This window comes from Garra rufa, chromosome 21 (assembly GCF_049309525.1).
Source record: "Garra rufa chromosome 21, GarRuf1.0, whole genome shotgun sequence".
NCBI classification, from domain to species: domain Eukaryota; kingdom Metazoa; phylum Chordata; class Actinopteri; order Cypriniformes; family Cyprinidae; genus Garra; species Garra rufa.
In genome coordinates, this window is record NC_133381.1 from 21,675,695 (window position 1) to 21,692,756 (window position 17,062).

The 17,062-nt window shown below is 33.6% G+C and overlaps 1 protein-coding gene across 1 annotated transcript in view; it reads left to right on the top strand.

Annotated features, from left to right (window-relative positions):
- ush2a (Usher syndrome 2A (autosomal recessive, mild)) overlaps positions 1-17,062 on the top strand; it is a 356,033-nt gene that overhangs the window by 275,210 nt on the left and 63,761 nt on the right. Inside the window, exons 53-54 of the mRNA XM_073826569.1 lie at positions 742-896; positions 6,245-6,443. Of these exons, the coding sequence (XP_073682670.1) occupies positions 742-896; positions 6,245-6,443 (354 nt within the window). The remainder of the gene's footprint in view (positions 1-741; positions 897-6,244; positions 6,444-17,062) is intronic.

A 17,062-nucleotide genomic window follows, 5' to 3' on the forward strand; every position in this document is an offset into this window, starting at 1 on the left:
TGGTAAAATAATTAACATTTTGCAGATTCTGAAAGGGGATGTAAACATTTGACCTCAACTGTATGTAAACAGCAAGTAAAAGTTAATTTTTGCACTGATGTCCCCTTTACACTTGCTACTAAAACAGTGTAGTTTGTGATTTTTAAACCTGTTCCAGCAGTAAAGACTAGATAAAGACTGAACCTCTTGATGAGCACATCATTTTTTGTGGTTTCTTGCTCAAATGGTAATATTGTCATATGTTTATTCAGTAGAAGGTTTGGTTATGTAAATGATTAATCACGGAGTGAATCAATTTGGATAATCCACGCCTGAAGTCGTGACTCTCCGAAGATTTACTCACATTTCCCCCAACAAACTAGAAGACAGGCTTTTTCTTCAGGCTGTAATGATACGACTCAGACAGAGTGGAACTAGCTGATTGTTTTATCATCTCCTCCGAAGACCTGCCTGTTATTAAGCGTAATCTGCATAGCTCGGCAGAATAATTTATGAAGAATGAAATTCACATGCGCATAAACACTAAGTGAGAATAACAAGCTTCATTTTAGGCAACTTCTGTGCCACTTAATATGTAAAGAAACATGCTGATTGCTCATTAGGACTTCACTCTGTGTGCTAATCAAACGGCTTGCCGCCCAATCTGTTGTGATTTTGAAAGAAAGTTAGTCCACCGGTTTCACTATTATACTGTGTGTTGAAGCAATTTTTTGACCCTGTGTGTTTTTTATACTATGATAGGTGAGATAAGTCACTATGTGATCCTGCGTGATGGACAGGAGCGCTACCGTGGCACTGATCATAGCTTCACTGATGCGGGAGGAATCCGACCTTTTCAGGAGTACGTGTACCAGCTCAGAGCCTGTACTGCCGCCGGCTGCACAGACAGCTCAAAAGTGAGTCTGTTTCTCATCTGTCTCTCATCTTAATCCTTGTAGGCAGAAAATCATGTACGATGCAGTAGTAAAAAGTGTAATTTCGGATCTTCTAGTGGTACTAAATGGTATTGCAACAATAAAGTTTCCAAACTGGTTTCTCAAACACAACCTACCATCTGTTGACTAAATAAACAAGCCTGCCCCAAACTTACACTGTCGGTTGAGACGATATTGTTGTGTCAGGTTGGTAGATATATAAAATCACTATAAAATCACTATAAAATCAGTTTTATTTTTTCCCAAAGTCTGTTTAGTTTTTTTAGTTTTTAGTTTAAAATTTTCAAGATTCTTTTTTTTAGTTAAAATTTTTCTAGACTACGTTTTAAGCCCCGGTCACACTAGACTTTGAGCATGTGAAATTCCTTTGGATGCTGCTGCAACGGTCGTGAAATGACGTCATTCTATGCAGCTTCTTTTTAAAAAGTTAAATTCAGCACATGACACTAATAAAACATTTAAATGTAAAAACATACAATCTATTACACTTTACCGCAGTGCTGCAGTTTTAAATGTTTAAATGTTCTTTTCATTCAGCTAGAGGTCATGCTGTGACGTATCGATCTCCTGTTGGTCACACAGAGTCATGTGATGCGAATTCGTTGGTCAGAGTTCACCAAGCTTGAACTTTCAGACGCAGCGAAATGCGAAAATATTTTGCACAGGCTTGCGTTTCCGGTCTAACGCATTCGCATGCGTATGAATGGAAGTCAATGGAACGAAAAGTGCAGTGTGACCGCACCTTTAACGGTTAAATTAAATTGTATTGATCAAAAAATGTCTAGCTATTTGAAATGATGAAATTTACACAATTTACAGTAAACGCATATGGAGTCACAGAATCCAGATATAAAAACAGAATTTACAGCTTAACACGGAATGTTTTAATAAATTAATCAAAAGTAGGTCATTACACTTCAATCAGATCGTGATATGGACTAGTGTTTGTAAATATTAAGCCTCAAACAGTCTATTTAAATATGAATCCTGCATGTTCTGTGTGTCTGTGTTAATAAATGGCGCAGATGCATGGTTTTGTTTAGTACTTGTGCTGTGATTTCAGTTTCCGTCTCACTAAATGAGGATATAAATACATGAACAACATCTCCAGAACTGCTTTGAAAGTACTTATGAGCATTTTATAGTTTTATTTGAGTAAAACCTGTCATATCATACACACACAGAAATTTAAAGGATTCACAGCAAGTCGGCAACCTGTAAAAATAAAAGTTTGGTTTAACTTGAAGACATTGTGGCAGAAATTCATTGCTATTGTTTGGTAGAATGTATGTAATACTACTTACTACTACAAAGGTTATTAAAACCTTATTTTTAAAGGAATAATCATACAATATTTTTGGATTAATTGCAATAATAAATCCCCTTTATTTGCCAAAAAAAAATTGTTTTGAACTTCCAAAATGCAGTTTAAATGCAGCTTCAAAGGGCTCTATACGATCCCAGCGGAGGAAGAAGGGTCTTATCTAACGATCGGTTATCACTAGATAAGATCCTTCTTCCTCGGCTGGGATCGTTTAGAGCCAATTGAAGTTGCGTTTAAACTGCATTTTGGAAGTTCAAACTTGGGGGCACCATAGAAGTCCAATATATGAAGAGAAATCCTGAATTTCTTTACGACTGAAGAAAGAAAGACATGAACATCTTGAATGACAAGGGGGTGAGTACATTATTTGTAAATTTTTGTTCAGGAAGTGAACTTTTCCTTTAATCAGAAAAATGTAAATACACCACACAGAATTTCTGAGGAAAAAAAAGCAAACATTTCTTAATACTATTGTAAGAATAAATGAAACTTGTTTTTATGTATTCAAATAATTAGACATGCTAAAACAGAATTTGGTAAGAATAAAACAGGTGGAAAAAATAAAACATTTAATTTGGTTTTTGTTAAACTTCTAATAAATTGATGTCAAATTGTGTAAGTTTTATGATTTTAATTAATTAGACATGTATTTTGATTTAACCTTAAAAAAAAGGAGTCCAGAAAAATTAAAACAGAAAAAAAACAGAATTCAGAAAAACTAAAATGGAAAAAACGGAATTTGAAAAAAATAAAATGAAATTTGGGAAAAATAAAACTGATTTCACAGGGCCCTATATTAAACCGAAATGTATTAAAAGTTTAACAAAAGTTCATTTTTTAAGACCCTATGAAATACGTTTTTTATTGTTATATATACAGGGAGTGCAGAATTATTAGGCAAGTTGATATTCTTGTCATATTTTTTTCCCAAGCACATTTGAATAATTCCAAACCACATCAATCTTAATAACTACTATTCATTTTGTATTTAATTATTTATAATTGATATATAATTGTCCATGAAGGCTGGAAGTGAAAAAATCCTTATTTTCAGGTGTGCAGAATTATTAGGCACATTTTCTTTTACAGATAAAATGAGGCAAAAAGAGAGTTACCTCAGACTGAAAAGTCAAAAACTATTAAATGCCCATGAGAAGGATGCAATACTAATGCAATACTGCAATTTGCAAAGTTAAGGCATGACCACCGGACAGAAAAACGCTTGTTGCATCTGCATTGTCAGAAAAAAACAGGTGGAGGAGAAAAGATGCATGTTAATTGCAAAAAAAGTAAGAATTAATGTTAAGAATCAGATATGAAACCATCAGGAACCATTTAGTCTCCAGCGCCACCGTTTTCCAGAACTGCAACCTACCTTGAGTCTCCAGAAGTGCAATGTGTCAGGTTCTCAGAGACTTTGCTTGGGCAAAAAATCCTAAAAAAATGACCCTCAATTAATAAGAATAACATTCTGAAGTATTGTCAAATACATAGAAATGTTTTTTTCTAGGCTTTATAGACAGATGAGTTGAGAGTGACTCTTGAAGGACCAGCACCACATCCTCTTGTAGCACTCTTTCAAAAATATATTTTCCAGAATCTGGCAGTAAGTTTTAAGAGTTTATTTTGGTCCCTCTCTGCAAGACAGACATTTCAGGATAGGAGATGGACTAAAACTGAAGTCCCAAAACTTACTGCCAGATTCTGGAGGATAAACCTGAAAGAGTGCTACAAGAGGATGTGGTGCTGGTCCTTCAAGAGCCACTCTCAACTCATCTGTCTATAAAGCCTAGAAAAAAACCATCTCTATGTATTTGACAATACTTCAGAATGTTATTCTTATTAATTGAGGGTCATTTTTTAGGATTTTTTGCCCAAGCAAAGTCTCTGAGAACCTGACACATTGCACTTCTGGAGACTCAAGGTAGGTTGCAGTTCTGGAAAACGGTGGCGCTGGAGACTAAATGGTTCCTGATGGTTTCATATCTGATTCTTAACATTAATTCTTACTTTTTTTGCAATTAACATGCATCTTTTCTCCTCCACCTGTTTTTTCTGACAATGCAGATGCAACAAGCGTTTTTCTGTCCGGTGGTCATGCCTTAACTTTGCAAATTGCAGTATTGCATTAGTATTGCATCCTTCTCATGGGCATTTAATAGTTTTTGACTTTTCAGTCTGAGGTAAATCTCTTTTTTGGCTCATTTTATCTGTAAAAGAAAATGTGCCTAATAATTCTGCACACCTGAAAATAAGGATTTTTTCACTTCCAGCCTTCATGGACAATTATATATCAATTATAAATAATTAAATACAAAATGAATAGTAGTTATTAAGATTGATGTGGTTTGGAATTATTCAAATGTGCTTGGGAAAAAAATATGACAAGAATATCAACTTGCCTAATAATTCTGCACTCCCTGTATATGTTATATATATGGTTGCTGCGAAGACCTTTAGGTATCTGTATGTATATGATATGACACTAGTTTTTCTCAAAAAGGTAAAATGCTCATAAAGTGACTATCAGAGCAGTTCTAGAGATTATTTGTGTTCATGTATGTTGAGACGACAAAGGTTGAAAACACTGAGCATCACGCGCTTCAGTATGTGTCTGGTTAACGAAACCATGCATCTGTGACATTCATTCAAACAGAAACACGCAGAGGATACAGGATTTATATTGAAATAGTATTTTCTGTGGCGCAATATTCACAGACAATAGTCCATATCTTGTTTTGATTTAAGTGTACTGACCTACTTTTGATTTAATCATCCAAAATGGTAAATGGTCCAAAAATGGTAAATTCCATTTTTATTCTGTCTGCGTTTTCCTCATTGAGGAAATCATGGGGCCTGAGGTAGGGATGCTCTGGTCTGATACAGCAACATATTCTCAACCAAAAAGTATGCCATTAGTTCAACTTTTTTATAACAAATACATGTTTTAATACCACTAAAGTGACACAGTGTTACATTTTTTGAGGAAAGAATTCTACTAATTACTTGTAGTTTATGCTCATAAAACTGGGACAGAAGAAAATATTTTAACATCTGACTATAAATGACTTTAAACATGTTTGCAAAGGTTTGTCAAAGTGGAAAAAATGGTGCACCTTTGTAGTCGCTGCATATTTTTCTATTGTCCTTGGTCTTTGTTATAGTCCTACCTGCAAGTACTACAAGCCTTGTCTAAGAGCTACAAAACACTTGTAAAGGATTGCAGGAGTTGTACTCCCCCTTTCATTCCGATGTTATGTTGCTAGTGCCAAGTAAACAGGATATTTCTAATGGCAAGCTAATGGAAGCAGAGAAACAGCTGACTTCCTGCCATAATTGTTGTCTCCTTGTAATCGCTGTCAGCGGCTCAGCTGATGAAAGAGCAAATTAACCTGTCTATCTTCTCTTTTTATGTCTAATTTAGGATCCGATTATCAATAACCGCACAGGTCTGCTGGAGGCAAAGTAAAAAGAACCTCCCAGAGCAGCGTTAGGTCCATTTTTCTTTCCACACACCTCCGGGGTCTTGCCCGGCACACCAATTGACCACCAATGATCCACTACTTCTTTCTTCTTCCCCCTTGCACGATCGTTTTTAAGTGGAGCAGGATTAACTTGTACACCTGCAAGCATTGCCCAAACAGTTGCAATTATTGTCCGACCCAATACAAGGGGAGCAATTACCACGGGGCACCCTGTTGTCGCTCAGCGGGACCCTGCTCAGCCAGCTCTGTCGGTGGGAATGAGGAACCTGATTTAATCTTTGTGGACACTCTGCAGGCTCACAAGCACATCAGGCCAGCGCCAGGCCGGCCTACACGTAGCCGAAAAAAAAAACACCTTAACCACCTCTCGCGGCCCTTTCCTAATAGTCTGCCACTCCTAAAGACAAGAGTTGAAACCACTAGTGACATTCTATTAGAGCAGGATATCCAAGCCTCCATTAGGGCAAATTGCTCTGTAATTCTTTTTGGTGTGTGTGCAGGTTGTGGCAGTGACTGTCCAGGGGAAGCCAGAGGGAATCGCTGCTCCTGTGGTGAACGCGTCGGGCCCCGGGGCCCTAAGGATCAGCTGGGAGGTTCCAGCCAAACCGAACGGTATCATCCGGGAGTACCGTATCAATCAGAGCGGCGCTGGAGTCATTCACACGCATACAGAGGGGGAGATGGCTTACAATGTCACAGGTATTAAAAATACACTACCTTTTAACAGTTTGGGGTCAGTAAGTTTTTTTTTTAGTTTTTTGAGTGAGTTGTTAAATACTTTTGCATTGTTTAAAAAAAAATGTTTTAAACAAATGCTGTTCTTTTGAACTTTCAATTTATCAAAGAATGGAGAAAAATTCATTTTCTTCCAGTTTTTACTCAAGTGTTCTTTCAAAATCATAATATATATAAATAATTTTAACATTTCATGTGGTGGATCAAATATCCCTAGATTTTAGGGATATTTTTGTTATTCCATTTAATTGCTTAATTTGTGGACTGTATGTTACCACAAATATATTTTGAATATTATGATATGACAGTAAAACTGATTTTTACCATTACAGGAAAAAAACTTTTGTTTTAAAATATATTAAAATAGAAAAAAGTTATTTTAAAATGTAATAATATTTCAAAATATTACAGCTTTCACTGTATTACTGATCAAATAAATGCAGGCTTTGTGAGTGTTCTTTCAAAAACATTTAAAAAATACATTAAACACATTAAACATTAAAAAAGTTTGTTTTTATATATACAGTAGTTTTTATCCTATACATTTCAGTATGTGTATATATATATATATATATATATATATATATATACTGTATATACACTGCCCCTCAAAAGTTTTGGATCAGTACGATTTTTATAGTTTTTTAAAGAATTATTACATGCTCATCAAGGCTACATTAGCTTGATCAAAAATAAAGAAAAAAAAATACTATTGTGATTTTTTTTTACAATTTAATATATTTTAAAATATAATTTATTCCTGTGATGCAAAGCTGATTTTTTATCAGCCATTACTTCAGTTTTCAGTGTCACGTGATTCTTCAAAAGTCATTCTAATATGCTGATTAATTACTGTTATTATCAATGATGGAAACAGTTGTGCTGCTTAATATTTTTTGGAATCTGTGATTCTTTTTTCAGGATTATTGATGAGTAAAAGGTTAAAAAGAACAGCATTTATTCAAAATATAAATCTTTTATAACAGTGTACATCTTTGCTATCACTTTTTTATCAATTTAACACATCCTTTGTGAATAAAAATATTAATTTCTTTTAAAAAAAAAATTAAACTTTAAATAAATAAAAATTTTAGATAGTCGTTTATATTGTTACAAAAGATTTCTATTTTAAATAAATGCTGTTCTTCTCAACTTTTTATTTGTTAAAAATTCCTGGGAAAAAAATCACAAGTCAACAAAATATTAAGCAGCAGAACTGTTTTCAAAATTGATAATAAATCAGCATATTAGAATGATTTCTGAAGGATCATGTGACACTGAAGACTGGAGTAATGATGCTGAAAATTCAGCTTTGTATCACAGGAATAAATTACGTTTTAAATAAAAAAAACAGATTGAAATAATATTTCACAGTATTGCATTTTGTTCTGTATTTTTGATCAAATAAATGCAGCCTTTGATGAGCATAAGAAACATCTTTAAAAACCATCAAAAAACGTACTTAAATCTTTTATTTGTTAGGTCTGGAATATAACAATTTAAACATTTCATGTGGTGAATCATAAATTTGTGTCCCAAATATCTGTTTTCTCATATTTGTTGTTATACCACTTAATTACTTAATATCTTAATTCTTAATTTTGTAATGTAAAACTGATTAACATTGACAAAAAGCTTGCATCTTATACCTATAGACTATTAAGCAGCAACACTCAGCATTATGTTGAACTTTAACATTAGGAAGTATTGAAAGTACTGAATGCAGGAGAGAGAACTAAAGAGAAAAGTCAGAGAGAGAGTGATGAATCAGTGTAGCAGCAGAGAGCAGCCGCCCCCTACACGCTGCCCCATGCTGGCCCTGACGGCAGCAGCGGCGAGAGTAAGAGAGTAAGGATCCGCCGTGTCTCCTCCACGTGCCCTGCCTTTATTTATGCATGCTGTTTCTGGAAGCAATCTAATGACTGAATTTACACCTGATTCCCGCAATGAGCAGCCGGCCTGCCCATCACTCCTGAGGCCTCCACTGATTTGTGGGGCTTCTTTTATCTGCCTGGGAGAGGAGCAGTGTTCCTGGCCCTGAGCCATCCGTCACCACCGCAAGAGTACGCGCGGCACACTCCCACTTTCAGTGCCGCCCGACTCGGCGCAGCCCAGCACATGGCAATGGACAGCTGCACAACAGCCAGCACACACAGAGAGAGGGATTTAGATTAAGTGCTCACAAATATCGGTCCAAGGAAGATTTACATTTTTCTTGGAGCAGTATCTGTTTTTGTGTTGTTTTGGGATTTTTAAATAGTTATTTTGTATTATATAATCATAATATTAATATAATACTATAATAATTATTATCGTCTCAATGAACAAAATTTGAGATTTTGCATATAACTTATTAACATGCGATGATAATGTAATTTTTAGACATTTTAGAGGCTTTTCTTATTGAATATTGACACATGCATTGATGCAGTTTATTATTATAATTAAAATGTAATGTAATTGAGTAAATTTATGTAAAGTATGTAATCATTTGGAAGCATTATTATTACTATCATTACAAATTAAATATTGACGTAATGATATAATTAGTATATAATAAAATTAAGTTCAGTTAATCATTTGGAGGCATTATTTTATTATTATTATTATTATTATTATTGCAAATCAAATATCGACATATGCATTAATGCAGTTTATTATTATAATTAGTGTATAATAAAATTAAATTCAGGTCAAATTCAGTAAATTATTTGGAGGTATTATTATTATTATTATTATTATTATTATTATTATTATTATTATTGTGAACCAAATATTGACATGCATTAATGGAGTTTATTAATATAATTAGTATATAATACAATTAAATTAATCAAATTCAGGTTAAAATCAATTAATCATTTGGAGGCATAGTACTAATACTAATAATTTATTATAATAAATATAACAATAATAATAATAGTTATTATTATTATTTTCATTATCATTATTATTATTATTATTACAAACCAATTATTGACATGCATTAATGCAGTTTATTATTAAAATTAGTGTATAATAAAATTAAATTCACTAAATTCAGGTAAAATTCAGAATAATAATAATAATTATAATGTATTACAATAAATATAACAATAATAATAATAATAATAATTATTATTATTATTATTATTATTATTATTATTACAAATTAATTATTGACATGCATTAATTCAGTTTATTTTTATATATTTAAAAAAATGTATTATTCAGTTAATCATTTGGAGGTATTATTATTATTATTATTATTATTATTATTATTAATTATTTGGAGTCATTAATATTATTATTTTTATTATTACAAGCTAAAAATTAGCATATGCATTAATGCAGTGCACTATTATAATAGTATATAAAGAGTATATAATTAATTAATAAAAAATAATACATTTATTAATAAAATTAATAAAATTTAACTCGGGTAAAATTCAAGTAATCATTTGGATGCATTATTATTATTATTATTATTATTATTATTATTATTATTATTATTATTATTATTATTTAATGATGATAATGATAAAATGATGATTACATTTTAGTTTTCATTTTAGTTTTTGTTACACACTGTGTTTTATACACACAAATACGCTGGCACTTTTTATAATGTCTGCAATAATAATGTTATTTTTTAAGGCTTTTCTCAGCAAATATTGATATGTACAACTACTATTAATATAATGGTATAATCAGTAGATAATCAATTGCCAATAAATCAATAATAAATAATAACAGTAGTGGTAATAATAATAAGTAATATATATTTATATATTGATTTTTTAGTCTTAACAGAATATGTATTTTGTTTCCTTTGAATCATCATTTTGAACAGTCTTCTGTTCAGATTCAGTTTATTTGTGGTGTATGTGTCTGTCTCTGTGGACCATATGAAACGCATATTTCATGCAGAGAGAAAAAGACAGAATGTTTCTCACTCCATCCTGTCGACACTATCACTGACATGATTATCAAACCTGAGTCGGGCGCATCGTTTTGAGGAGCATCTGATCTCTTTCCAGTCAGGATTAATCTGAATGAATTGCATGCAGGGCGCCGCTCCTCTGAGAGCTATAGCTGACTCTGGGAATACTAACATCCCATAACGCCAGAAAGAAAGACATCCTCACTTCCTGTGTTTAAGCTCACAAACATCCAGGTAAAATCAGGCTCATTTATTTAAATATATTTTGTTTTTGAGAGCATTCTGACTATGCAGTCTGTGTAGTTTAAACACCTCGTAGGCAGAAAGCAAACCATGTTTAAACAGCAGGTTTCCTGTGTACACGGCCTCTCAGCTGCTGTTCTTTGTGAGGAATCTCCTGCCGTGTAGTTGTTGCTTTTCCTCTCCGAACACGAGCTCAGACCTCCCTGCCTTTAGTTTCAGCAGCGCTCAGCCACTGGCTGTCTGTCTGCGCACTCCAGAGGGGCCGCTGGGAAGCAGCACATCTTTGTAAATAAGCTTGAAATCAGCGGGGACCTTCAAATGGCTGGAGCTCCTCTGCAACTCGCTGTCGACCAAAGATATTTCAGCGGTAAGGGGCTTTCGGAGTTCTCTGTGTTCCTCTGAAGGCCCTGAAGTTGGCAGCGAAGGAACGCACCAAACCAATCAGCCAGTCCTGGATCCTGGGGTGAGCGGGGAGGGAGGGGATCTGATGGCAGATTTGGCTGGCTGGCAGTGTGGCGTGTTTAAGACTTGGCTGGGGGTGATGGCAGGCGTAGGCGGACTCGCTGGCTGGGATGTGAGGTGGCGGCGATGCTGTTCAATCGCTGGCAGCGGCTGCAAATGCCTTTGCTCGGGGCTTCCTTTGTGGAGAGGCTCTAAAGCCGCGTTGAGACTTTCATGTCCCTCTGCGCGGAGCTGGTAAATCCTACCAGTGTTTTGTGGTGTGGCCGACTCGACCGGCCCGAGCGTCTGTGTTTCAGTGCCGACTGCTGCTGGGAAGCACCTCTGTGCTCCTTAAAACCTCCAAACTTCCTGCCCTCCCTCACTTGACATGATTAAACACGCACACACACCAAAGCACTCAAGGCTCCAGCTTGCTTTCGCTGTGGCAACAAAGCCGCCACTTTAAACAGCACATTAGAGTCACTGGATTAGAGATTTAGCTGGTACCTATGAAACAACTGATACTAAAACTAAAACGAAGCAAGTTGCATATGTGACCCTGGACCACAAAACCAGTCATAAGGTTAAATTTTACAAAACTGAGATATATACATCATATGAAAGCTCAATAAATAAGCTTCCCATTGATGTATAGTTTGTTAGGATAGGACAATATTTGGCTGAGATACATCTATTTGAAAATCTGGAATATAAGGGTGCAAAAAAATCAAAATACTGAGAAAATACCTTTAAAGTTGTCCAAATTAAGTTCTTAACAATGCATATTACTAATCAAAAATTACATTTTGATAGGTTTACAGTAGGAATTTTACAAAAAATCTTAATGTAACATGATCTTTACTTAATTTCCTAATGATTTTTGACATAAAAGAAAAATCAATAATTTTGACCCATACAATGTATTTTTGGCTATTGCTACAAATATACCCCAGCGACTTAAGACTGGTTTTGTGGTCCAGGGTCACATATGCGAGTTTACATCTGCACATACTATCAAAGACTAAAATTGACTGAAGTGCTGTGTGATGCACGGAATTAAAAGTGATCATTTCTTTGCTGCCCTTTGTCGCTACAGGAGCTGTGCGCACGTTCACACGCGCTGTGAGAGCCGGTCCTTTCATATGACAGCACTCCTAGTGACAAAGACAGTTCCTGTCCCCTTTGTTATTGTAATGAATGGAGACCAAATAAATGAAAGGCATCAATAATTAAAGCATTATTAGTTTTAACTATGGCTTCAACACGTTGGAAATAATGCAGTAAGCGAGAAAAAAAATGTAAAGGTTTTTTTTATCTTTTAAATGTTGTTATTATATGTGACTATGGACCACAAAACCAGACATAAGGGTCAATTTTTTTAAATTGAGATCATTAAATAAGCTTTTCACTGATGTATGGTTTGTAAGGATAGGACAATATTTGTCCGACATGCAACTATTTGAAAATCTGGAATCTGAGGTTGCAAGAAAAATCTAAATATTGAGAAAATCACCTTAAGTTGTTCAATTGAAGTTCTTAGCAATGCATATCACATATTATCAAAAATTTAGTTTTGATATATTTACTGTAGGAAATGTATAAAATATCTTCATGGAACATGATCTTTACTTAATATTCTAATGATTTTTGGCATAAAAGAAAAAATGTATAATTTTGACCCATACAATGTATTGTTTGCTATTGTTACAAATATGTCCATGCTACTTATGACTGGTTTTGTGGTCCAGGGTCACATATGTCCTGACTTCATGGATTGAATATAATTTAGATTCTTGCTGGTATTGATGGTTTAAATAAAATGGTATATATTGCTATTCAGAGCCGGGGATGAAAACTTTTAAATTTTAAAGAATTTAAACTTATTTTGTCTTCTGGGAAAGAGGTAAGTATCTTCTGTAGGTTCTGAAGGGCAGTACTAAACGAATTTTATGTTCAAAAGTTTTCACCCCCGGCTCTCAATGCATCATTTTTCCTTCTGGGGCATCAGTGAGCGTTTGAACCTACTGTAATGGTTGCATATGAGTCCCCTAGTAGTCCTCAGTGTAAAAAGATGGATCTTCCTTTACCTGCTCAGGACAAACAAGGGACTCATGAACACTAAAAAAAAAAAAAAAAAAAGAATCTGTGGATCATTCAGGTAACAACACAGTATTAAGAATCAAGTGTATGTAAACTTTTGAACAGGGTCATTTTTATAAATTCAACTATTATTTCATCTTGTGGACTAAATGTCTTTTATGTGAAATATCTTATTCAGGTCAGTACTAAATAAAAAAATTAAATGCGTTTTGAGCGATCCCTCTTATTTTGTTAAAATAATTAACACTTTGAAGATTCTGCAGTTGTATGTATTTATGTATGTATTTTAAGATTGTAGATTACACCTCAAATGCCCTGCCCTAAAAAGGGCAGAAAAAGTGTGATTTATGTATTTATTTTTATACATATACAATTAAATTCCAGCATGGAATGTGCTTTAAGTAATTGCATAAAATGTTTATCCAAAAATGCATTTTCAAGTAAATGTGTAAATTATTTCTTCAAATATAAGAGAATTATACATGCCTGTGAGATAAAACTCTTAATATTATGTGTCCACTTCATCATTGCAAATTAGCTTCTGTTAAATTAACTATCAAATCTCCAAAGAATCTAAAATGTGTATAGCTTTTCATCAACTGATGTGAATTATTGCTCTTAATTATAAAAATTATGTCGCAAGCCATGCGTTTAATTGGACATTTGTAAATGAATTAATATATTAATATACAGTAGCTACTAGCATTTATATTTATATTTCCCACTAGAGCGCAGAAGCGTAACTGGTTAGTTTTTAACCAGCACCAGCGTCATCCCGCGTTCCCTTTACCTGGCTTATCTGTCTCCCGTGTGCAGCTGCTGCTTTATCAGGGTTCAGCAAGGTCTGCCCATGTCCTGATAGAAGAGAAGAACCTCTGCCTCCTAAATTATGCGTGAGCGGGAGGAAACTGATCCTATAAAAGGCATCAGGGGTAGTCTCCTAGCTTGGCCGACACGTGGAGCCCACAGATCGCTTCATAATCCCCTCCAGACAGAAAAAAAAAAAAAAAAACGTTAAGTAATTGTAGACAGGAAGTGGGCACTTAATTATTTAGAGGTTTTATCAATGTGGCAGGTAAAGTGAGTAAGCATTGCAGGCCTTTTCTCATCAGGTCGCCACGTTCAGGGATCGCACCTATCATCTTCTCATATTCTCTAATGCAAACAGCAAATGGCAGCTTGTCAATAAAATACCTTTTTATATCATTTATTACCTCACACTTCCTCACGCTGCTGTACAGAGCAATTTGGATGACAGTTACGGCATTGTTTCACTTTGTGTTAGCCATGTGCTACAAATGGGCCGCTGTGTGCTTAGAGGGGTTAGAGCTAAAATGATTGATTTTTTTTAACTCCTGTTTATTTATATATTTATTTATTTGCCGTTTTGATTAAAGGTGCATATGTCTTTAATAGGCTAAGAGTGCCCCCTTCAGTTTGTATGGGAATTCAAAATCTCACTGAGGGTGATTTCATAAAATTAGTATTGTCATGGAGAAAAATTAAAATAAAATATAAATACCTTTAATAATAATATTATTAATAATTATTTTACTAATATCATTTCTAAAGCTAGCCTCCTTTAGATGAATTCTGACTAATCATTCAAAAGATTCTTCTATTTTTTTTTAATAATCTAATCTTCCTATTAGTTTCCCAAGTAGATTGATCTCTAAATTAGGTTGGATTTATGCCATGCAAATGCCTTCGCCCCCCTGAACACCTAATGCTATAATAACTTACCCCTCAACACTATAATAACCTAGCCCTTCTAGAATACACACCTGGACATGTTTTGCATGGCGATGTGTGAAGTGAAGCTTTAAAGGCAGTATTCAGCGGTTGTCCCCTGTGTTTAGTATGCTCAACAGAATTCTTTACTTAACCCAAACACAGCTCAACGTTCTGAAAACATTGATCTGTGTTTGGGTTAAATGAGAGAGGCCGTCAGGCATACTAAGCAGGAGTGTGGGTGCATGCGTTCCTCCAGATGTGGAGGCAGTGTTCCGCGGACACATGCACGGCTTTACGGGGTGCGCAGAGTTCAGGATTAGAGTGAGATTTAAAGTGCTTCAGGATTAGAACCAGATTTAGAGTTCTGACTGCTGAAGCTGCATCTTTGTCACAGGTGCTGTGATAGACACCAAATTACTCGCACTTTATTTATTTATTTATTTATTTGTTTTAAATCCAGTATTTCTAATTTAAACTGAAATTTTAAAATGTATTTATTTTCAGTGATTTATAATTGCAATAACATGCATAAACAGTTTTTAATAAAACAAAGGCTTTTGTTGATTCTGTTAGTTATACATTTAGCAGTTCATTACTCCATTGGCTATAATATTAAATTGAACAGTCCAAGAATATTAATTCCAGAAAAATTTGTGGTGTCATGTGAAGTATAAGACTTGTTGGGAACACTTTACAATAAGGTTCATTAGTTAACATGAACTAATAATGAACGATACATCTCCCTGTACAGCATTTAATAATCTTAGTTCATTTTAATTTCAGCATTTACCAATGCATTATTAAAATCACAAGTTGTGTTTGGTAACATTAGTTAATGCACTGTGAACTAACATGAACAAACAATGAATGAACTATTTTTATTAACTAACATTAACAAAGATTAATAAATAGTGTAATGAATGTATTGTATTGCTCATTCATGTTAGTTAATACATTAAGGTTAACAAATGACACCTTATTGTAAAGTGCTACAGACTTGTTATATATTTCAATCCACTGAATTACTAGTTCAATAGTATTGATAGATTTTTATATAAATTATATGTGTGATATAAATAAAAAAATATAAGTATGAAATGTATTACATGTAAATTCACTTTTAGTATTATGTCATGTCTTGACCAAGTCTCTCTATTAAAAGAGATTGTAATATCATATAATAACAATAATATTTTGACATTAAAAATAACCAAACGCTAATGGAGTTAAATAAGAATACCCAGAAGGCTGGGTGAAATATTTACAAACCCAGCGACTGGGTTGTTTTGACTCAGCAGTTGGGTTAAATGTTTAAACCCGCCGTCTGGGTAGTTTTAATTTAACTATTGCTTAAAAATTACTATATTTCTTGCTTAAAATAACCCAAAATATACTGGAAATTAAAATGTATTAATATGTTAAATAAATTACCATTTATTAATAATTTGAATAAATAATAATTAAATAATAAAAAAAATTTAATTGCTCATTCATAAGCATTTAACCAATTGCTTGGTCAAAACAACTCAATCACTGGGTTTGTCCATATTACATTCAGCGCTATTATAATTACTTAATTTCTTGATTAAAATAAACCCAAAATAGGTTGGAAAGTAACATTTATTTTTATGTTCAATAAATTAACATTTATTAATAAGTTGAATAAATAATAATTAAATAATCAACTTTTTTTAATTTCTTATTAATAAATGTTCACGTTTTGATTATTGCTGATGCCTCTAATAATTATGTGTGTACATTTTTAATTTACAACCTATTTGAGGTTCATTTTTAAGCCAGCCATATAGTAATTTTTAAGCAATGGTTGAGTTAGATAAAACTTCCCAGGAGGTTGGGTTAAACATTTAATCCAACCGCTTGTTCAAAACAACCAAATTGCTGGATTTGTCCATATTTCACCTAGCGACTGGGTTGTTTTGCCCCAGTGTTTGGGTTAAATGTTTAACCCAACCTTCTGGGTAGCTGATTTAACTCAACTATTGCTTAAAATGATTGTATTTCTTGTTTAAAATGAACCCAAAATAGGTCAGAAATTAACATTCATTGATATTTTCAATAAATGTACATTTATTAATAAGTTGAATAAATAATAATTAAATAATAAACATTTTTTTTTAAATTG